The 24,086-nt window shown below is 42.3% G+C and overlaps 1 protein-coding gene across 1 annotated transcript in view; it reads left to right on the top strand.

Moving 5' to 3' along the window:
• The window catches only part of LOC118374386 (plexin-A2-like), a 321,358-nt gene that overhangs the window by 162,290 nt on the left and 134,982 nt on the right, over positions 1-24,086 (top strand). The window contains exons 11-12 of the mRNA XM_052484209.1: positions 2,038-2,189; positions 13,581-13,698. Of these exons, the coding sequence (XP_052340169.1) occupies positions 2,038-2,189; positions 13,581-13,698 (270 nt within the window). The remainder of the gene's footprint in view (positions 1-2,037; positions 2,190-13,580; positions 13,699-24,086) is intronic.

Raw genomic sequence — 24,086 nt, 5'->3', positions numbered from 1 at the left:
GGGGAGGCAGGGACGAGAGGGGACGCTGGGCGACAGGGGGTGTGTGCATGCCCAATGAACCATCCTCTCCTCCTCCTCTTGCCTGGTTGGGGCTGGGAGAGTAGAGAGTCAGTGTTTTGCGTATAGACAAACAGGCAGGCTGGCGAGTGGCTGGCACCTGGAGTGGAGAAGTTTGTCACCTAGCCTGAAAGGAAACGAGAGAGCCGAGAGGAGGCTGTAGCATGAAATCTCTCACTCACTCACTCACTCACTCACTCACTCACTCACTCACTCACTCACTCACTCACTCACTCACTCACTCACTCACACACACACACACACACACACACACACACACACACACACACACACACACACACACACACACACACACACACACACACACACACACACACACACACACACCATGGTCGCCACGGCTTTGAAGAATAGTGCCACACAAAGTGATATTTATACTAATCTGATGAATCAAGCCTCTTTCTGTCAATGGAAGCTCAGTGATATGGGTAACATGCATGGATTACATTTCTTAAAGTTATATCCCATGTCCCGCCTGTCATTGGAAGAGTTGTATTATAGCCCCTGGCTAGGAGAGTGTCACACCCTTTCAGTAGAGATACTGTATGCATCATCATCATCATCATTGTCATTTAGCTGCCACACCTACCAGAGGGGCACACAAAATCTTATTCTATTCACCCCTCTTCTTCGTCCTCTCTTTCTACCTGTCTCTGTCTCTCTCTGTCCTTCCCTGTCTCTCCCTCTCTCTCTCTCTCTCTGAGGCATTCAATTCCCTCCATTTGTTATGTAACTATCCCTATGTCGTTCCGGATTGCTGCAGCCACGGTCTGACATGGATATATTTAGCCAGGCCTCTTCTCTCCACTCTGTCCTCCCGTACCCAGCATACCCAAGCAGCAATAAAACATGAATATATTCAGACCCTCAGGCAGTGCAGTGACACACTTACTTTACATCCAGAACAATTACTATAATGTCCACTAAATCTAGATTACAATGCACGTCCCACTGGGTTAGCGCAACGCACTAGTGAGCACACAGTTTCAGAGGGGGGTAGAGAGAGAGCAGGCACCGCTTTTAAAATGCTGGGTGCTCGTGTTGTTTTTACTTCAGCATGCGTGCCCACTAATGGCATATTGATTGTGTATCTAGAGGCTGTGAGCTCACACGGAGATAGTGTATGTCCCCTCTTCCTGCTCCTCTCTTCTCGTCTCTCCTCTTTTCTTTCCCTTTTCTCTCCTCCTTCTCTCCTCCTTCTCTCCTCCTCCTCCTCACACACACTGGACGGCAGCCAGCTCCTCACCTCAGATGGGCTGTGCAGCACAGAAGGCAGCATGCCACCGAGCGCCAAGGTCACGCTGGGCGGCCATATTGTATTTTATTACAAGGTGGGCTGCACTGAGCACTAATAAGGCATCTTGTTAGATGTATCACTCATGGCAACAGCAGTAGCAGATCAGGGGACGAGGCAGGTATCCAGAATGTTAATGCACTGTCCAAGTTTTTATGTTTGGCCAAGTTCTTTTCTGTGCTTTAATTAATGCGTAACTCATGCTCATTGTACTGGTGTAAAGTAGATTAGAAGATGGTGCTGGTAGTTAAGGTCTATCTGGGAGGCTTGTGTTTTCGTGTGTATGTGAAGTGGACTGTGACATTGTCTTTCCAGGAATAATGATGTAGGTTCAATTAGTACCCTCTGTTCAGTGTGCTCTGGTCTGATGACATCGTACCTGTTTTCTGAAATGTATGGTTGGGGTGGGAAGGTTGAAAATGCTTTGAATTTCTGTTCATCAGACTCCCTCTGACCTGCTACATGCAGTGTGGAGGGTCTCTCCTAATCCATTTGGTGAGATGGAAAGCCTAGAGATATGCAATAACATTATGTTCATCATCTTCAAAACCATTGATTGTCAGAGAATACCATATTACTATAGAATGGCATAGTGTTCTATTTAATCATATGAATGAAAGCATGAAGACCACTGTTTCTCCATCTCTGACCTCTCTCCCCTGCAGGTGACCCCAGTAGCAGGCCCTCCAGAGGGGGGTACCAGGGTGACCATCCATGGCATGAACCTGGGCCTGGCGTTCAGTGAGATGGTGGACAACGTGAAGGTGGCTGGAGTCAAGTGTTCCCCTGTGGAGGAAGGCTACATTATCGCTGAGCAGTAAGTCAACACACACACACACACACATTAACCTAGCCTTAACTCTAACCTTGGACGTTCCCACAATGAGTATTCTCAAAACTGTAGACATTCTGCGCCAATGAATCTATTAAAGTGTTGAAGGCTAAGTGAATGGAAAATGTTTACACAGAACAGTAACACACACACACACACACACACACACACACACACACACACACACACACACACACACACACACACACACACACACACACACACACACACACACACACACACACACACACACACACATGCACACACACACATAGACACACACACACATAGACACACACACACACTGTCAGTCCCAGAACATCTGTATGTGTTTACCTTTGTTTACTTGTTATGATTGTCTGGTACAGCAGAGAGCACATTAACCCTGGTTCATAATTGGCTTCCTGCTTCCTGCTGCCTCCCACAAATAGACTAGGTACAAGTCAGTACGAGTCAGGAGAGCAGTGCATTGTGGATACACTCCCCTCATCTAGTGGTCCTTCTGTAGCTCAGTTGGTAGAGCATGGCGCTTGTAATGCCAGGGTAGTGGGTTCGATCCCCGGGACCACCCATACGTAGAATGTATGCACACATGACTGTAAGTCGCTTTGGATAAAAGCGTCTGCTAAATGGCATATATTATTATTATTATTATTAGACAGGTGTATATATACCTTTCAGATTTGGACTCAAATTGAGCCCTTCCTGTCATTGCAGTTCTCTAACAGGTAATATACTGTAAACCTCTCAGCCTCCCAGTCTCTATCTTCACCTAGACAGGTGTATATATACTGTACACCTCTCACCCTCCCTGTCTCTATCTTCACCTAGACAGGTGTATATATACTGTACACCTCTCACCCTCCCTGTCTCTATCTTCACCTAGACAGGTGTATATATACTGTACACCTCTCACCCTCCCTGTCTCTATCTTCACCTAGACAGGTGTATATATACTGTACACCTCTCACCCTCCCTGTCTCTATCTTCACCTAGACAGGTGTATATATACTGTACACCTCTCACCCTCCCTGTCTCTATCTTCACCTAGACAGGTGTATATATACTGTACACCTCTCACCCTCCCTGTCTCTATCTTCACCTAGACAGGTGTATATATACTGTACACCTCTCACCCTCCCTGTCTCTATCTTCACCTAGACAGGTGTATATATACTGTACACCTCTCACCCTCCCTGTCTCTATCTTCACCTAGACAGGTGTATATATACTGTACACCTCTCACCCTCCCTGTCTCTATCTTCACCTAGACAGGTGTATATATACTGTACACCTCTCACCCTCCCTGTCTCTATCTTCACCTAGACAGGTGTATATATACTGTACACCTCTCACCCTCCCTGTCTCTATCTTCACCTAGACAGGTGTATATATACTGTACACCTCTCAGCCTCCCTGTCTCTATCTTCACCTAGACAGGTGTATATATACTGTACACCTCTCACCCTCCCTGTCTCTATCTTCACCTAGACAGGTGTATATATACTGTACACCTCTCACCCTCCCTGTCTCTATCTTCACCTAGACAGGTGTATATATACTGTACACCTCTCAGCCTCCCTGTCTCTATCTTCACCTAGACAGGTGTATATATACTGTACACCTCTCACCCTCCCTGTCTCTATCTTCACCTAGACAGGTGTATATATACTGTACACCTCTCACCCTCCCTGTCTCTATCTTCACCTAGACAGGTGTATATATACTGTACACCTCTCACCCTCCCCGTCTCTATCTTCACCTAGACAGGTGTATATATACTGTACACCTCTCACCCTCCCTGTCTCTATCTTCACCTAGACAGGTGTATATATACTGTACACCTCTCACCCTCCCCGTCTCTATCTTCACCTAGACAGGTGTATATATACTGTACACCTCTCAGCCTCCCTGTAAGCACACAGCAGGACTTTCTGGCCCTGAGTACAGTACATTTACATTACACCTTGACCCAACCCTCACCTTGACCCTAACCATACCTCTCACCTTGACCCAACCCTCACCTTTACCCTAACCATAACCCTCACCTTAACCCAACCCTCACCTTGACCCAACCCTCACATTTACCCTAACCATAACCCTCACCTTAACCCAACACTCACCTTGATCCAAACCCTCAACTTGACCCTAACCCTAACCCTCACTTTGACCAAAACCCTCACCTTTACCCTAACCATAACCCTCACCTTGACCCTAACCCCTCACCTTTACCCAACCCTCGCTTTTACCCTAACCATAACCCTCACCTTTACCCTAACCATAACCCTCACCTTGACCCAACCCTCACTTTTACCCTCACCATAACCCTCACCTTGACCCAAACCTCCACCTCCACCTTGACCCTAACCCTCACCTTGACCCAAACCCTCAACTTGACCCAAACCCTCACCATGTCCCAAACCCTCTCCTTGACCCAAACTCTCAGACTTTTGACTGAATTGGAACCCTCTCTGTCAGTACAGTATGCCCCTCACATGTAGAGTAGAGTAGAGTAGAGTAGAGTAGAGTAGAGTAGAGTAGAGTAGAGTAGAGTAGAGTAGAGTAGAGTAGAGTAGAGTAGAGCAGGGGTTCTTTTAAAAAATTCAGCCTGGGAAAATATGCAATTATACATAAATATCGGTACATTTCATTGCCCTTGTACCTAAAACAAATGCAATATAGGCAAAACAAATTTTACCCCATTAAAAACACTCTTACATATCTGTCTAGTTTAGAACTGTTGCTGTTAAAATACAATAAATCAATTTTATTCTGAACTGGAATAAACTGATTGATCACATCACACAGATGTAGACCAGAACACACACACACACACACACACACACACACACACACACACACACACACACACACACACACACACACACACACACACACACACACACACACACACACACACACACACACACACACACACACACACACACACACACACACACACACACACACACACGCTGACACACAGACACACACAGTCCTAATGAGAGGTGTGTGGCTGGTTAAGGTTTTCAACAAGCAGGTCTAATCTGGGATCAGTTTTTGACAGTACATCACTGAGGTGATGCTCAGCCTTGAAACTGTTTCTGTACTTGAGAACCCTGACTTGCATAGGTATGTGGTGCCAAACTGGATCTGAACATCTACTGCTTTCTCAGTCAGGCAGGAGATCGCTTCCTGCTGCAGATGAGCAACCCAGAACTGTGTTAGTCTCAAAAAACATCTTGCTTCAATCAGTTTATTCCAGTTCAGAATAAAAAGTAGTATTTTTTATTTTAAAACTGCAACAGTTCCAACCTAGACTAGTTTAACAATTTCTACAGTAAAATGTACAGCAGGCCTCATTTTCCATCTGTACAGTTACCGGGGATTGCATCAGTAGCGAGCTAGGTTGCTTTGGCTAATGCTAGCTATTAGCTGTGTACAAGTCCTGGGGACTGATGGAAAGAGAAACTCATATCTACTACTATGAGAGATAGTACTCCCTTATTTCTGCTTATCATCACCTGTTAGAAAATGACAATGCCTTCCTAGCTGACTTAGTTTTCCACTGTCAAAGCAATGTTAACTGAAGCATTCTGCCCTGTTCTGAAAGTATTCCCTGGGTTTAGCAATATGCTGTGGATATTAGGTCAGGACCTGTCATTTTAATTTGTTCGTTTTGAGAGACACATTACTAAGCACTTCCATGCACAAAACACATTGTGGGCGCTCCTCGTTATTTCTCAAAGTTTGTATTAAACCAGGAGAGAGAATCTTATCGCTGTATTTGCGTTTCATGACGATTGAGCTCAGTCAGAACCTGTGGAGAAGTGATGGCGGGTGGGAATGACAAGTCAGTGGATGACAGAGCATCATCTGCTGCTGAACAACAACGCTGTGGGTCGCGGAGTGATCTTCAAGGAAACTGAAAACATAAAAAAGATCAGGCAAACAGCAAAGCACACGGCATCTCCCACTCTACCACTCCCTCGACCACTCCCTCTACCACTCCCTCTACCACTCCCTCTACCACTCCCTCTACCACTCCCTCTACCACTCCCTCGACCACTCCCTCTACCACTCCCTCTACCACTCCCTCTACCACTCCCTCGACCACTCCCTCTACCACTCCCTCTACCACTCCCTCTACCACTCCCTCTACCACTCCCTCGACCACTCCCTCTACCACTCCCTCTACCACTCCCTCTACCACTCCCTCTACCACTCCCTCAACCACTCCCTCTACCACTCCCTCTACCACTCCCTCGACCACTCCCTCGACCACTCCCTCGACCACCCTCTACCACTCCCTCTACCACTCCCTCGACCACTCCCTCTACCACTCCCTCTACCACTCCCTCGACCACTCCCTCTACCACTCCCTCGACCACTCCCTCTACCACTCCCTCGACCACTCCCTCTACCACTCCCTCTACCACTCCCTCTACCACTCCCTCTACCACTCCCTCTACCACTCCCTCGACCACTCCCTCGACCACTCCCTCTACCACTCCCTCGACCACTCCCTCTACCACTCCCTCGACCACCCTCTACCACTCCCTCTACCACTCCCTCGACCACTCCCTCGACCACTCCCTCTACCACTCCCTCTACCACTCCCTCGACCACTCCCTCTACCACTCCCTCTACCACTCCCTCTACCACTCCCTCTACCACTCCCTCGACCACTCCCTCTACCACTCCCTCTACCACTCCCTCTACCACTCCCTCAACCACTCCCTCTACCACTCCCTCGACCACTCCCTCGACCACTCCCTCTACCACTCCCTCTACCACTCCCTCGACCACTCCCTCGACCACCCTCTACCACTCCCTCTACCACTCCCTCTACCACTCCCTCTACCACTCCCTCTACCACTCCCTCAACCACTCCCTCGACCACTCCCTCGACCACTCCCTCTACCACTCCCTCGACCACTCCCTCTACCACTCCCTCTACCACTCCCTCGACCACTCCCTCGACCACTCCCTCTACCACTCCCTCTACCACTCCCTCGACCACTCCCTCGACCACTCCCTCTACCACTCCCTCTACCACTCCCTCGACCACTCCCTCTACCACTCCCTCTACCACTGCCTCTACCACTCCCTCAACCACTCCCTCTACCACTCCCTCTACCACTCCTCGACCACTCCCTCGACCACTCCCTCTACCACTCCCTCTACCACTCCCTCGACCACTCCCTCGACCACTCCCTCTACCACTCCCTCGACCACTCCCTCTACCACTCCCTCGACCACTCCCTCTACCACTCCCTCGACCACTCCCTCTACCACTCCCTCTACCACTCCCTCTACCACTCCCTCTACCACTCCCTCGACCACTCCCTCTACCACTCCCTCGACCACTCCCTCGACCACTCCCTCTACCACTCCCTCTACCACTCCCTCGACCACTCCCTCTACCACTCCCTCTACCACTCCCTCGACCACTCCTCGACCACTCCCTCTACCACTCCCTCGACCACTCCCTCTACCACTCCCTCTACCACTCCCTCTACCACTCCCTCGACCACTCCCTCTACCACTCCCTCTACCACTCCCTCTACCACTCCCCTCGACCACTCCCTCTACCACTCCCTCGACCACTCCCTCTACCACTCCCTCTACCACTCCCTCGACCACTCCCTCTACCACTCCCTCTACCACTGCCTCTACCACTCCCTCAACCACTCCCTCTACCACTCCCTCTACCACTCCCTCGACCACTCCCTCGACCACTCCCTCTACCACTCCCTCTACCACTCCCTCGACCACTCCCTCGACCACTCCCTCTACCACTCCCTCGACCACTCCCTCTACCACTCCCTCGACCACTCCCTCTACCACTCCCTCGACCACTCCCTCTACCACTCCCTCTACCACTCCCTCTACCACTCCCTCTACCACTCCCTCGACCACTCCCTCTACCACTCCCTCGACCACTCCCTCGACCACTCCCTCTACCACTCCCTCGACCACGCCCTCGACCACTCCCTCTACCACTCCCTCTACCACTCCCTCGACCACTCCCTCGACCACTCCCTCTACCACTCCCTCGACCACTCCCTCTACCACTCCCTCTACCACTCCCTCTACCACTCCCTCGACCACTCCCTCTACCACTCCCTCTACCACTCCCTCTACCACTCCTCGACCACTCCCTCTACCACTCCCTCTACCACTCCCTCTACCACTCCCTCTACCACTCCCTCGACCACTCCCTCTACCACTCCCTCGACCACTCCCTCTACCACTCCCTCTACCACTCCCTCTACCACTCCCTCGACCACTCCCTCTACCACTCCCTCTACCACTCCCTCTACCACTCCCTCTCGCACAGCTGCCAAATTGAGCAGAGACCGCTGCTAAGCAGAGAGCGCACTGAACCAAGAGCACACATGCGCTTGGCCAAATCAATTCCACTAATTAATGAAACAATTATACATTTACTCTGACACGTTGCGACCCACCATTAACAGGTTTGTGGGTCGCGACCTATAATTTAAGAATGGCTGGACTTGAATATAGAGGAGGCTGCAGAGCAGAGTCATAAAAATACCTGTATTGCAGAAGAAACATATAGACTGACAAGCACTCAGCCTCTACTCTCTCCTCCACATGAATGGGAGAACAATTACACAATAGTTTTGTGTTGGCAGTACAGACCCTGAAACAGAGGTAGCCTGGCACACAACAGAGTAGAGCAGAACAGAGTAGAGTGAAGTCCTTTACCTTAATTCCTCCGCTGGCCTACTTCTTTTGCAAGCCCTCTGAACACCACTGAGCACTACACCTAGGTACCTCAACACTCAGCTCCCAGTTCTGAGGCAAATCAGAAAACTTGCAAATTAAGCACAAGACAAAATAATGAATTAAACAAAGGTTGTACTTTGATGTGCATACTTTATACTGTAAATGTCTAGGAGGCAAAAATGTTGGCTGTTGTTATGTGGGCAGAGGCACATTTTTGAATATCTTTTGGTAACTAGATTGGGTAGAGTTGGTGTTGTATTGGGTAAAGTTTTATTTGGGGGAGGTACTGTAGGTGGTTGGAGAGATCTGACTGGCTCCAGCCCTGGCTGGCTGTGTGTGTAATTGAAATGCGCTGCATGCCACTGGCTGTAGGGGACCATTTGTCAGCATTTTAATCCGATTGGGACACTGCTGGAGTGAATTCATTTATATCACAGTGTAAACAGTGTCTGATGGAAATGAGAAGACTGTCTGGCAACCTCAGCAGTAGTAGCAACAGCAGTAGTAGTAGTAGTAGTAGCAGTAGTGGTAGCAGTAGTAGTAGTAGTAGCAGTAGTAGTAGCAGTAGTGGTAGCAGTAGTAGTAGTAGTAGCAGTAGTAGCAACAGTAGTAGTACTAGTAGCAGCAGTAGTAGCAGCAGTAGTAGTAGTAGTAGCAGTAGTAGCAGCAGTAGTAGTAGTAGTAGTAGTAGTAGCAGCAGTAGTAGCAGTAGTAGTAGTAGCAGTAGTAGCAGCAGTAGTAGCAGCAGTAGTAGTAGTAGCAGCAGTAGTAGTAGTAGTAGCAGTAGTAGTAGTGCCAGTAGTAGTAGTAGCAGTAGTAGCAGCAGTAGTAGCAGCAGTAGTAGTAGTAGTAGTAGTAGTAGTAGCAGTAGTAGTAGTAGTAGTAGTAGCAGTAGTGGTAGCAGTAGTAGTAGTAGTAGCAGTAGTAGTAGCAGTAGTGGTAGCAGTAGTAGTAGTAGTAGCAGTAGTAGCAACAGTAGTAGTAGTAGCAGTAGTAGTAGTAGTAGCAGTAGTAGTAGCAGTAGTAGCAGTAGTAGTAGTAGTAGCAGCAGCAGTAGTAGTAGCAGCAGTAGCAGTAGTAGCATCAGTAGTAGTAGCAGTAGTAGTAGTAGCATCAGTAGTAGCAGTAGTAGTAGCAGTAGAAGTTAGTAGTAGTAGTAGTAGCAGTAGTAGTAGCAGTAGTAGTTAGTAGTAGTAGCAGTAGTAGTAGCATCAGTAGTAGTTAATAGTAGTAGCAGTAGTAGTAGCATCAGTAGTAGTTAGTAGTAGTAGCAGTAGTAGCAGCAGCAGTAGTAGTAGCAGCAGTAGCAGTAGTAGCATCAGTAGTAGCAGTAGTAGTAGTAGTAACAGTAGTAGTAGTAGCAGTAGTAGTAGTAGCATCAGTAGTAGCAGTAGTAGTAGTAGTAGCAGTAGTAGTAGTAGTAGCAGTAGTAGTAGTAGCATCAGTAGTAGTAGCAGTAGTAGTTAGTAGTAGTAGCAGTAGTAGTTAGTAGTAGTAGCAGTAGTAGCATCAGTAGTAGTAGTAGTAGCAGTAGTAGTAGTAGCATCAGTAGTAGTAGCAGTAGCAGTAGTAGTAGTAGCATCAGTAGTAGTAGCATCAGTAGTAGTAGTAGTAGCAGTAGTAGTAGTAGCATCAGTAGTAGTAGCAGTAGTAGTTAGTAGTAGTAGTAGCAGTAGTAGTAGTAGCATCAGTAGTAGTAGCAGTAGTAGTTAGTAGTAGTAGCAGTAGTAGTAATAGTTGTGAAGCGGGGAGGTGGGGGTAGTGGTCTGGATCCTTGATTTGGCAGAAGTTCGCACACATTGCCAGTCTGTTTGTTCTCTGTCCTGTTAGTTTTGTATTGGTCAGACTGTTAGTGTGGTTTCCATTACAGACTGTACTCCAGTCAGCAGACTCTTTCTCGTTCAATGTTTTTATTATAATTTTCAAACATTTACATGTCAGTTTCATATTATTGATCTTGTATTTTCCATCTTCCCCTTGTTGGAGAGAGCAAAACAGAACAAAGACATACAATACATAATACAACACAGACACAAAAAAAATATAAAAATATAAATATGTAAATAATATAATTGGTAAGAGAATAGCAGTTCCTCTAAGACAGTACTAAGTAGTAGCAGTAGCAGCAGTAGTAGTCACAGGGTCAGTATCACACAAATGGTTACTCTCCAAATGCAATCAGTTACAGCCACTAGTTAGTTACCTGTCCAAAAGTGCAATCAGTAAAGTCATGTTTGGATTACCCAAACTACGCAACGTAATCTGATCACTCTCAATTACCTCTAGATTACTTCCCCCACAAGAGGCACCAGAAGAAGGCATCCATCAAACGCACCTGGTGTGTCACTACAATGGTCCCCGACCAGTGGTCAGACCAGCTAAGGTGGAACAAACCCAAGCCAGCCCCCCTTTTCAATGCCGAACCAAAAGCCACTGAGGAAGTAGAAAGGTGTCACAATGCACTTTTTTCTCAAACATCCTTTCTGAACAATGTCATCTCAATGTCATGGGTCAGACAGAAGGCATCCAGAATGCTGAGCAAGCTTTCATAGTTTTGATACTTGTTAAGAACAAAGCCACGTCATTTCTCGCAACCTTTCAGGCAGCAACATCTCTTGAGCAGGGGATACTTGACTCTTATTGCCAGACTTTGAGTCTCGTGTTCACTATATGAGAGATCATGATAAACTTTTGAGTGGTTGCAGGTTGTGCGGACAGTTGGCATTAGTAACAGTCCTCATAATGGAGGAGATGGGCCACGTACTACTCCGGCACACTAAGGCCCTGCTGAGTCTCTCTCCTCAGAGGAGATATACTGTAGTCCCTGCCTGGGACTAAACCCTCCAGGAGTCTCTCTCTTCCACTCAGCCAGGAGCTCTCTAGGCGTCATTAGTTGTGATTTAGGAGATCAGCGCTGAAGAAACAACGATGTGGCCTACCCACTATCCATCCCTCTATCTTTTTCCTTTTCTCCCTCTCCCTCTCTCTCTCTCTCTCTCTCTCTCTCTCTCTCTCTCTCTCTCTCTCTCTCTCTCTCTCTCTCTCTCTCTCTCTCTTTTCTCTCTCTCTCTCTCCATCTCCCTCAACATCATGATTGATTCTTGTTTTTTATTCATCTCTGCGAGCTTCGATCGATAGACATCCTGGTTTTATTATGTCATTTGATCTGGCCACCTGCCGGCAGAGGGAGACTCCTGATCTTGCTGTATGATAAAGTTGTATTGATCAGCAGCAGGGCGTCAGGTAGGGTCCTCACTGTGATTTACATTGGACGTTGCTACGGCGACACTTGTTCGGCACAGCAGGGGCCTTGTTAGTGGAGGGATATTTATGATGTCTAGTATCCTCCACTCCCCAGGAAGTTATAGGGCTGCTGGTGTGAGGGGTGTAGTGAGTTGTGACTACTGGTGGAGGAGCAGAGTTGCAAAGAAAAAGCCATAGCTCTGTCCAGTGTCTGTGTTCTTTTGCCCATCTTAATCTTGTATTTTTATTGGCCAGTCTGAGATATGGCTTTTTCTTTGCAACTCTGCCTAGAAGTCCAGCATCCTGGGGTTGTCTCTTCACTGTTGACGTTGAGACTGGTGTTTTGCGGGTACTATTTAATGAAGCTGCCAGTTGAGGACTTGTGAGGTGTCTGTTTCTCAAACTAGACGCTCTAATGTACCTCTTGCTCAGTTGTGCACTGGGGCCTCCCACTCCTCTTTCTATTCTGGTTAGAGCCCGTTTATGCTGTTCTGTGAAGGGAGTAGTACACAGCGTTGTACGAGATCTTCAGTTTCTTGGTTATTTATTGCATGGAATAGCCGTCATTTCGCAGAACAAGAATAGACTGGCGAGTTTCAGAAGAAAGGTCTTTGTTTCTGGCCATTTTAAGCCTGTAATCGAACCCACAAATGCTGATGCTCCAGATACTCAACTAGTCTAAAGGCCAGTTGTATTGCTTCTGTAATCAGGACAACCGTTTTCAGCTGTGCTAACATAATTGCAAAAGGGTTTTCTAATGATCAATTAGCCTTTTTAAAATGATACACTTGGATTAGCTAACACAATGTGCCATTGGAAGGTAGGAGTGATGGTTGCTGATAATGGGCTTCTGTACGCCTATGTAGATATTCCATAACAAATCAGCTACAATAGTCATTTAAAACATTAACAATGTCTACACTGTATTTCTAATCAATTTGATGTTATTTAAATTGACAAAAAAGTAGCTTTTCTTTCAAAAGCAAGGACATTTCTATGTGACCCCAAACTTTTGAACGATCGTTTATATACAGTATATCCCTATGCCAGAGAACAGTGATTGGGAACATTGCCCTGTGTAAGGTGTTGTCTTTCAGATGGAGCATTAAACGAGTGTCCTGACTCTCTGTGGTCACTAAAGATCTTATGACATTTATCATAAGAGTAGGGGTGTTAACCCTGGTGTCCTGGCTAAATTCCCAATCTGGCCATCATGGCCACCTAATCATCGCCAGCTTCCAATTGGCTCATTCCTCCTCTCCACTGTAACTATTCCCCAAGTCGTTGCTGTAAATGAGAATGTGTTCTCAGTCAACTTACCGGGTAAAATAAATTATGTTTTGAATACCCTAACCTGAGAGGTTGTGTGTTTTCCAGGATAGTCTGTGAGATGGATGCTGCCCCAGCAGACAGCAAAGCTGGACCAGTCCAACTGTGTGTCGGGGAGTGCATACCTGCGCTCAAGACTCACTCTTCCCAGCTCTACTCCTTCGTGGTAAGACTTTAAACACTATCAGTCAGTAATTAAGTGTTTTTATAGTTTTTTTTCTCCCCAGTTGTATTACATTACTTGTTCTGATTCACAGTATTACAAATGCTAAATGAAGTTTATCTCAACTGGCCGAACGCAATTAGAACACAAACATTTTAGAATGAGGAAGTAGTAGTATTTCTCCTATCTCTCTTTGATGTCTATCACCATTGTCATCTTGAAAGCCAGAAAATATGTCATGAAAATCCTACTGTTGATATAATGAAGCCTTTGCTTGATTGATTGTTGAAATACTGCATAGCCTAATGATTGTTGAAATACTGCATAGCCTAGTGATTGTTGAAATACTGCATAGCCTAGTGATTGTTGAAATACTGCATAGCCTAATGATTGTTGAAATACTGCATAGCCTAATGATTGTTGAAATACTGCATAGCCTAGTGATTGTTGAAATACTGCATAGCCTAATGATTGTTGAAATACTGCATAGCCTAGTGATTGTTGAAATACTGCATAGCCTAGTGATTGTTGAAATACTGCATAGCCTAATGATTGTTGAAATACTGCATAGCCTAGTGATTTTTGAAATACTGCATAGCCTAGTGATTGTTGAAATACTGCGTAGCCTAATGATTGTTGAAATCCTGCATAGCCTAGTGATTGTTGAAATACTGCATAGCCTAGTGATTGTTGAAATACTGCATAGCCTAGTGATTGTTGAAATACTGCATAGCCTAGTGATTGTTGAAATACTGCAGAGCATAATGATTGTTGAAATACTGCATAGCCTAGTGATTGTTGAAATACTGCATAGCCTAGTGATTGTTGAAATACTGCATAGCCTAGTGATTGTTGAAATACTGCATAGCCTAGTGATTGTTGAAATACTGCATAGCCTAATGATTGTTGAAATACTGCATAGCCTAGTGATTGTTGAAATACTGCATAGCCTAGTGATTGTTGAAATACTGCATAGCCTAGTGATTGTTGAAATACTGCATAGCCTAGTGATTGTTGAAATACTGCATAGCCTAGTGATTGTTGAAATACTGCATAGCCTAATGATTGTTGAAATACTGCATAGCCTAATGATTGTTGAAATACTGCATAGCCTAGTGATTGTTGAAATACTGCATAGCCTAATGATTGTTGAAATACTGCATAGCCTAGTGATTGTTGAAATACTGCATAGCCTAGTGATTGTTGAAATACTGCATAGCCTAGTGATTGTTGAAATACTGCATAGCCTAGTGATTGTTGAAATACTGCATAGCCTAGTGATTGTTGAAATACTGCATAGCCTAGTGATTGTTGAAATACTGCATAGCCTAGTGATTGTTGAAATACTGCATAGCCTAGTGATTGTTGAAATACTGCATAGCCTAGTGATTGTTGAAACACTGCATAGCCTAATGATTGTTGAAATACTGCATAGCCTAGTGATTGTTGAAATACTGCATAGCCTAATGATTGTTGAAATACTGCATAGCCTAGTGATTGTTGAAATACTGCATAGCCTAATGATTGTTGAAATACTGCATAGCCTAATGATTGTTGAAATACTGTATAGCCTAATGATTGTTGAAATACTGTATAGCCTAATGATTGTTGAAATACTGCATAGCCTAGTGATTGTTGAAATACTGCATAGCCTAATGATTGTTGAAATACTGCATAGCCTAATGATTGTTGAAATACTGTATAGCCTAATGATTGTTGAAATACTGCATAGCCTAGTGATTGTTGAAATACTGCATAGCCTAATGATTGTTGAAATACTGCATAGCCTAATGATTGTTGAAATACTGTATAGCCTAATGATTGTTGAAATACTGCATAGCCTAGTGATTGTTGAAATACTGCATAGCCTAATGATTGTTGAAATACTGCATAGCCTAATGATTGTTGAAATACTGTATAGCCTAATGATTGTTGAAATACTGCATAGTCTAATGATTGTTGAAATACTGTATAGCCTAATGATTGTTGAAATACTGCATAGCCTAATGATTGTTGAAATACTGCATAGCCTAGTGATTGTTGAAATACTGCATAGCCTAATGATTGTTGAAATACTGCATAGCCTAATGATTGTTGAAATACTGTATAGCCTAATGATTGTTGAAATACTGTATAGCCTAATGATTGTTGAAATACTGTATAGCCTAATGATTGTTGAAATACTGCATAGCCTAATGATTGTTGAAATACTGCATAGCCTAGTGATTGTTGAAATACTGCATAGCCTAGTGATTGTTGAAATACTGCATAGCCTAGTGATTGTTGAAATACTGCATAGCCTAATGATTGTTGAAATACTGTATAGCCTAATGATTGTTGAAACACTGCATAGCCTAATGATTGTTGAAATACTGCATAGCCTAGTGATTGTTGAAATACTGCATAGCCTAGTGATTGTTGAAACACTGCATAGCCTAGTGATTGTTGAAATACTGTATAGCCTAATGATTGTTGAAACACTGCATAGCCTAGTGATTGTTGAAATACTGCATAGCCTAGTGATTGTTGAAATACTGCATAGCCTAATGATTGTTGAAACACTGCATAGCCTAGTGATTGTTGAAATACTGCATAGCCTAGTGATTGTTGAAATACTGCATAGCCTAGTGATTGTTGAAATACTGCAGAGCCTAGTGATTGTTGAAATACTGCAGAGCATAATGATTGTTGAAATACTGCATAGCCTAATGATTGTTGAAATACTGCATAGCCTAGTGATTGTTGAAATACTGCATAGCCTAATGATTGTTGAAATACTGCATAGCCTAGTGATTGTTGAAATACTGCATAGCCTAGTGATTGTTGAAACACTGCAGAGCATAATGATTGTTGAAACACTGCATAGCCTAGTGATTGTTGAAATACTGCATAGCCTAGTGATTGTTGAAATACTGCATAGCCTAATGATTGTTGAAATACTGCATAGCCTAATGATTGTTGAAATACTGCATAGCCTAGTGATTGTTGAAACACTGCATAGCCTAGTGATTGTTGAAATACTGCATAGCCTAGTGATTGTTGAAATACTGCATAGCCTAATGATTGTTGAAATACTGCATAGCCTAGTGATTGTTGAAATACTGCATAGCCTAGTGATTGTTGAAATACTGCATAGCCTAATGATTGTTGAAATACTGCATAGCCTAGTGATTGTTGAAATACTGCATAGCCTAATGATTGTTGAAATACTGCATAGCCTAGTGATTGTTGAAATACTGCATAGCCTAATGATTGTTGAAATACTGCATAGCCTAGTGATTGTTGAAATACTGCATAGCCTAATGATTGTTGAAATACTGCATAGCCTAATGATTGTTGAAATACTGCATAGCCTAGTGATTGTTGAAATACTGCATAGCTTAGTGATTGTTGAAATACTGCATAGCCTAATGATTGTTGAAATACTGTATAGCCTAATGATTGTTGAAATACTGCATAGCCTAGTGATTGTTGAAATACTGTATAGCCTAATGATTGTTGAAATACTGCATAGCCTAATGATTGTTGAAATACTGCATAGCCTAGTGATTGTTGAAATACTTTATAGCCTAATGATTGTTGAAATACTGCATAGCCTAGTGATTGTTGAAATACTGTATAGCCTAATGATTGTTGAAATACTGCATAGCCTAGTGATTGTTGAAATACTGCATAGCCTAATGATTGTTGAAACACTGCATAGCCTAGTGATTGTTGAAACACTGCATAGCCTAGTGATTGTTGAAATACTGTATAGCCTAATGATTGTTGAAATACTGCATAGCCTAGTGATTGTTGAAATACTGCATAGCCTAATGATTGTTGAAACACTGCATAGCCTAGTGATTGTTGAAACACTGCATAGCCTAGTGATTGTTGAAACACTGCATAGCCTAGTGATTGTTGAAACACTGCATAGCCTAGTGATTGTTGAAATACTGCATAGCCTAATGATTGTTGAAATACTGCATAGCCTAGTGATTGTTGAAACACTGCATAGCCTAGTGATTGTTGAAATACTGCATAGCCTAGTGATTGTTGAAATACTGCATAGCCTAGTGATTGTTGAAATACTGCATAGCCTAGTGATTGTTGAAACACTGCATAGCCTAGTGATTGTTGAAACACTGCATAGCCTAGTGATTGTTGAAACACTGCATAGCCTAGTGATTGTTGAAATACTGCATAGCCTAGTGATTGTTGAAACACTGCATAGCCTAATGATTGTTGAAATACTGCATAGCCTAGTGATTGTTGAAATACTGCATAGCCTAATGATTGTTGAAACACTGCATAGCCTAATGATTGTTGAAATACTGCATAGCCTAGTGATTGTTGAAATACTGCATAGCCTAATGATTGTTGAAATACTGCATAGCCTAGTGATTGTTGAAATACTGCATAGCCTAGTGATTGTTGAAACACTGCATAGCCTAATGATTGTTGAAATACTGCATAGCCTAGTGATTGTTGAAATACTGCATAGCCTAATGATTGTTGAAATACTGCATAGCCTAGCGATTGTTGAAATACTGCATAGCCTAGTGATTGTTGAAATACTGCATAGCCTAGTGATTGTTGAAATACTGCATAGCCTAATGATTGTTGAAATACTGCATAGCCTAATGATTGTTGAAATACTGTATAGCCTAGTGATTGTTGAAATACTGCATAGCCTAGTGATTGTTGAAATACTGCATAGCCTAGTGATTGTTGAAATACTGTATAGCCTAGTGATTGTTGAAATACTGCATAGCCTAGTGATTGTTGAAATACTGCATAGCCTAGTGATTGTTGAAATACTGCATAGCCTAATGATTGTTGAAATACTGCATAGCCTAGTGATTGTTGAAATACTGTATAGCCTAATGATTGTTGAAATACTGCATAGCCTAGTGATTGTTGAAATACTGTATAGCCTAATGATTGTTGAAATACTCAATAGCCTAGTGATTGTTGAAATACTGCATAGCCTAGTGATTGTTGAAATACTGCATAGCCTAGTGATTGTTGAAATACTGCATAGCCTAATGATTGTTGAAACACTGCATAGCCTAGTGATTGTTGAAACACTGCATAGCCTAGTGATTGTTGAAACACTGCATAGCCTAGTGATTGTTGAAACACTGCATAGCCTAGTGATTGTTGAAATACTGCATAGCCTAATGATTGTTGAAATACTGCATAGCCTAGTGATTGTTGAAAGACTGCATAGCCTAGTGATTGTTGAAATACTGCATAGCCTAGTGATTGTTGAAATACTGCATAGCCTAGTGATTGTTGAAATACTGCATAGCCTAGTGATTGTTGAAACACTGCATAGCCTAGTGATTGTTGAAACACTGCATAGCCTAGTGATTGTTGAAACACTGCATAGCCTAGTGATTGTTGAAATACTGCATAGCCTAGTGATTGTTGAAACACTGCATAGCCTAATGATTGTTGAAATACTGCATAGCCTAGTGATTGTTGAAATACTGCATAGCCTAATGATTGTTGAAACACTGCATAGCCTAGTGATTGTTGAAACACTGCATAGCCTAGTGATTGTTGAAACACTGCATAGCCTAGTGATTGTTGAAACACTGCATAGCCTAGTGATTGTTGAAATACTGCATAGCCTAGTGATTGTTGAAATACTGCATAGCATAATGATTGTTGAAATACTGCATAGCCTAATGATTGTTGAAATACTGCATAGCCTAATGATTGTTGAAATACTGCATAGCCTAGTGATTGTTGAAATACTGCATAGCCTAGTGATTGTTGAAATACTGCATAGCCTAGTGATTGTTGAAATACTGCATAGCCTAGTGATTGTTGAAATACTGCATAGCCTAATGATTGTTGAAATACTGCATAGCCTAGTGATTGTTGAAATACTGCATAGCCTAGTGATTGTTGAAATACTGCATAGCCTAATGATTGTTGAAATACTGCATAGCCTAGTGATTGTTGAAATACTGCATAGCCTAGTGATTGTTGAAATACTGCATAGCCTAGTGATTGTTGAAATACTGCATAGCCTAGTGATTGTTGAAATACTGCATAGCCTAATGATTGTTGAAATACTGCATAGCCTAGTGATTGTTGAAATACTGCATAGCCTAATGATTGTTGAAATACTGCATAGCCTAATGATTGTTGAAATACTGCATAGCCTAGTGATTGTTGAAATACTGCATAGCCTAATGATTGTTGAAATACTGCATAGCCTAATGATTGTTGAAATACTGCATAGCCTAATGATTGTTGAAATACTGCATAGCCTAGTGATTGTTGAAATACTGCATAGCCTAGTGATTGTTGAAATACTGCATAGCCTAATGATTGTTGAAATACTGCATAGCCTAGTGATTGTTGAAATACTGCATAGCCTAATGATTGTTGAAATACTGCATAGCCTAATGATTGTTGAAATACTGCATAGCCTAGTGATTGTTGAAATACTGCATAGCCTAGTGATTGTTGAAATACTGCATAGCCTAGTGATTGTTGAAATACTGCATAGCCTAATGATTGTTGAAATACTGCATAGCCTAATGATTGTTGAAATACTGCATAGCCTAGTGATTGTTGAAATACTGCATAGCCTAGTGATTGTTGAAATACTGCATAGCCTAGTGATTGTTGAAATACTGCATAGCCTAATGATTGTTGAAATACTGCATAGCCTAGTGATTGTTGAAATACTGCAGAGCATAATGATTGTTGAAATACTGCATAGCCTAGTGATTGTTGAAATACTGCATAGCCTAGTGATTGTTGAAATACTGCATAGCCTAGTGATTGTTGAAATACTGCATAGCCTAATGATTGTTGAAATACTGCATAGCCTAGTGATTGTTGAAATACTGCATAGCCTAGTGATTGTTGAAACACTGCAGAGCATAATGATTGTTGAAATACTGCATAGCCTAGTGATTGTTGAAATACTGCATAGCCTAGTGATTGTTGAAATACTGCATAGCCTAATGATTGTTGAAATACTGCATAGCCTAATGATTGTTGAAATACTGCATAGCCTAGTGATTGTTGAAATACTGCATAGCCTAGTGATTGTTGAAATACTGCATAGCCTAATGATTGTTGAAATACTGCATAGCCTAATGATTGTTGAAATACTGCATAGCCTAGTGATTGTTGAAATACTGCATAGCCTAGTGATTGTTGAAATACTGCATAGCCTAATGATTGTTGAAATACTGCATAGCCTAATGATTGTTGAAATACTGTATAGCCTAATGATTGTTGAAATACTGTATAGCCTAATGATTGTTGAAATACTGCATAGCCTAATGATTGTTGAAATACTGCATAGCCTAATGATTGTTGAAATACTGCATAGCCTAATGATTGTTGAAATACTGCATAGCCTAGTGATTGTTGAAATACTGCATAGCCTAATGATTGTTGAAATACTGCATAGCCTAATGATTGTTGAAATACTGCATAGCCTAGTGATTGTTGAAATACTGCATAGCCTAATGATTGTTGAAATACTGCATAGCCTAATGATTGTTGAAATACTGCATAGCCTAATGATTGTTGAAATACTGCATAGCCTAATGATTGTTGAAATACTGCATAGCCTAATGATTGTTGAAATACTGCATAGCCTAGTGATTGTTGAAATACTGCATAGCCTAGTGATTGTTGAAATACTGCATAGCCTAGTGATTGTTGAAATACTGCATAGCCTAATGATTGTTGAAATACTGCATAGCCTAGTGATTGTTGAAATACTGCATAGCCTAATGATTGTTGAAATACTGCATAGCCTAATGATTGTTGAAATACTGCATAGCCTAGTGATTGTTGAAATACTGCATAGCCTAGTGATTGTTGAAATACTGCATAGCCTAGTGATTGTTGAAATACTGCATAGCCTAATGATTGTTGAAATACTGCATAGCCTAATGATTGTTGAAATACTGCATAGCCTAGTGATTGTTGAAATACTGCATAGCCTAGTGATTGTTGAAATACTGCATAGCCTAGTGATTGTTGAAATACTGTATAGCCTAGTGATTGTTGAAATACTGCATAGCCTAGTGATTGTTGAAATACTGTATAGCCTAATGATTGTTGAAATACTGCATAGCCTAGTAATTGTTGAAATACTGCATAGCCTAGTGATTGTTGAAATACTGTATAGCCTAATGATTGTTGAAATACTGCATAGCCTAGTGATTGTTGAAATACTGCATAGCCTAATGATTGTTGAAACACTGCATAGCCTAGTGATTGTTGAAACACTGCATAGCCTAGTGATTGTTGAAACACTGCATAGCCTAGTGATTGTTGAAACACTGCATAGCCTAGTGATTGTTGAAACACTGCATAGCCTAGTGATTGTTGAAATACTGCATAGCCTAATGATTGCTGAAATACTGCATAGCCTAGTGATTGTTGAAACACTGCATAGCCTAGTGATTGTTGAAATACTGCATAGCCTAGTGATTGTTGAAACACTGCATAGCCTAGTGATTGTTGAAACACTGCATAGCCTAGTGATTGTTGAAATACTGCATAGCCTAGTGATTGTTGAAATACTGCATAGCCTAATGATTGTTGAAATACTGCATAGCCTAATGATTGTTGAAATACTGCATAGCCTAATGATTGTTGAAATACTGCATAGCCTAGTGATTGTTGAAATACTGCATAGCCTAGTGATTGTTGAAATACTGCATAGCCTAGTGATTGTTGAAATACTGCATAGCCTAGTGATTGTTGAAATACTGCATAGCCTAATGATTGTTGAAATACTGCATAGCCTAGTGATTGTTGAAATACTGCATAGCCTAGTGATTGTTGAAATACCGCATAGCCTAGTGATTGTTGAAATACCGCATAGCCTAATGATTGTTGAAATACTGCATAGCCTAGTGATTGTTGAAATACTGCATAGCCTAATGATTGTTGAAATACTGCATAGCCTAGTGATTGTTGAAATACTGCATAGCCTAGTGATTGTTGAAATACTGCATAGCCTAGTGATTGTTGAAATACTGCATAGCCTAATGATTGTTGAAATACTGCATAGCCTAATGATTGTTGAAATACTGCATAGCCTAGTGATTGTTGAAATACTGCATAGCCTAGTGATTGTTGAAATACTGCATAGCCTAATGATTGTTGAAATACTGTATAGCCTAATGATTATTGAAATACTGCATAGCCTAGTGATTGTTGAAATACTGTATAGCCTAATGATTGTTGAAATACTGCATAGCCTAGTGATTGTTGAAATACTGCATAGCCTAGTGATTGTTGAAATACTGTATAGCCTAATGATTGTTGAAATACTGCATAGCCTAGTGATTGTTGAAATACTGCATAGCCTAATGATTGTTGAAACACTGCATAGCCTAGTGATTGTTGAAACACTGCATAGCCTAGTGATTGTTGAAACACTGCATAGCCTAGTGATTGTTGAAACACTGCATAGCCTAGTGATTGTTGAAACACTGCATAGCCTAGTGATTGTTGAAATACTGCATAGCCTAATGATTGTTGAAATACTGCATAGCCTAGTGATTGTTGAAACACTGCATAGCCTAGTGATTGTTGAAATACTGCATAGCCTAGTGATTGTTGAAACACTGCATAGCCTAGTGATTGTTGAAATACTGCATAGCCTAGTGATTGTTGAAACACTGCATAGCCTAATGATTGTTGAAATACTGCATAGCCTAGTGATTGTTGAAATACTGCATAGCCTAGTGATTGTTGAAACACTGCATAGCCTAATGATTGTTGAAATACTGCATAGCCTAGTGATTGTTGAAATACTGTATAGCCTAATGATTGTTGAAATACTCAATAGCCTAGTGATTGTTGAAATACTGCATAGCCTAGTGATTGTTGAAATACTGCATAGCCTAGTGATTGTTGAAATACTGCATAGCCTAGTGATTGTTGAAATACTGCATAGCCTAATGATTGTTGAAATACTGCATAGCCTAGTGATTGTTGAAATACTGCATAGCCTAGTGATTGTTGAAATACTGCATAGCCTAATGATTGTTGAAATACTGCATAGCCTAGTGATTGTTGAAATACTGCATAGCCTAATGATTGTTGAAATACTGCATAGCCTAGTGATTGTTGAAATACTGCATAGCCTAGTGATTGTTGAAATACTGCATAGCCTAGTGATTGTTGAAATACTGTATAGCCTAGTGATTGTTGAAACACTGCAGAGCATAATGATTGTTGAAACACTGCATAGCCTAGTGATTGTTGAAATACTGCATAGCCTAGTGATTGTTGAAATACTGCATAGCCTAGTGATTGTTGAAATACTGCATAGCCTAATGATTGTTGAAATACTGCATAGCCTAGTGATTGTTGAAACACTGCATAGCCTAGTGATTGTTGAAATA

This window comes from Oncorhynchus keta, chromosome 28 (genome assembly GCF_023373465.1).
Source record: "Oncorhynchus keta strain PuntledgeMale-10-30-2019 chromosome 28, Oket_V2, whole genome shotgun sequence".
NCBI classification, from domain to species: domain Eukaryota; kingdom Metazoa; phylum Chordata; class Actinopteri; order Salmoniformes; family Salmonidae; genus Oncorhynchus; species Oncorhynchus keta.
This window is presented reverse-complemented; position numbering and strand designations above follow the sequence as displayed.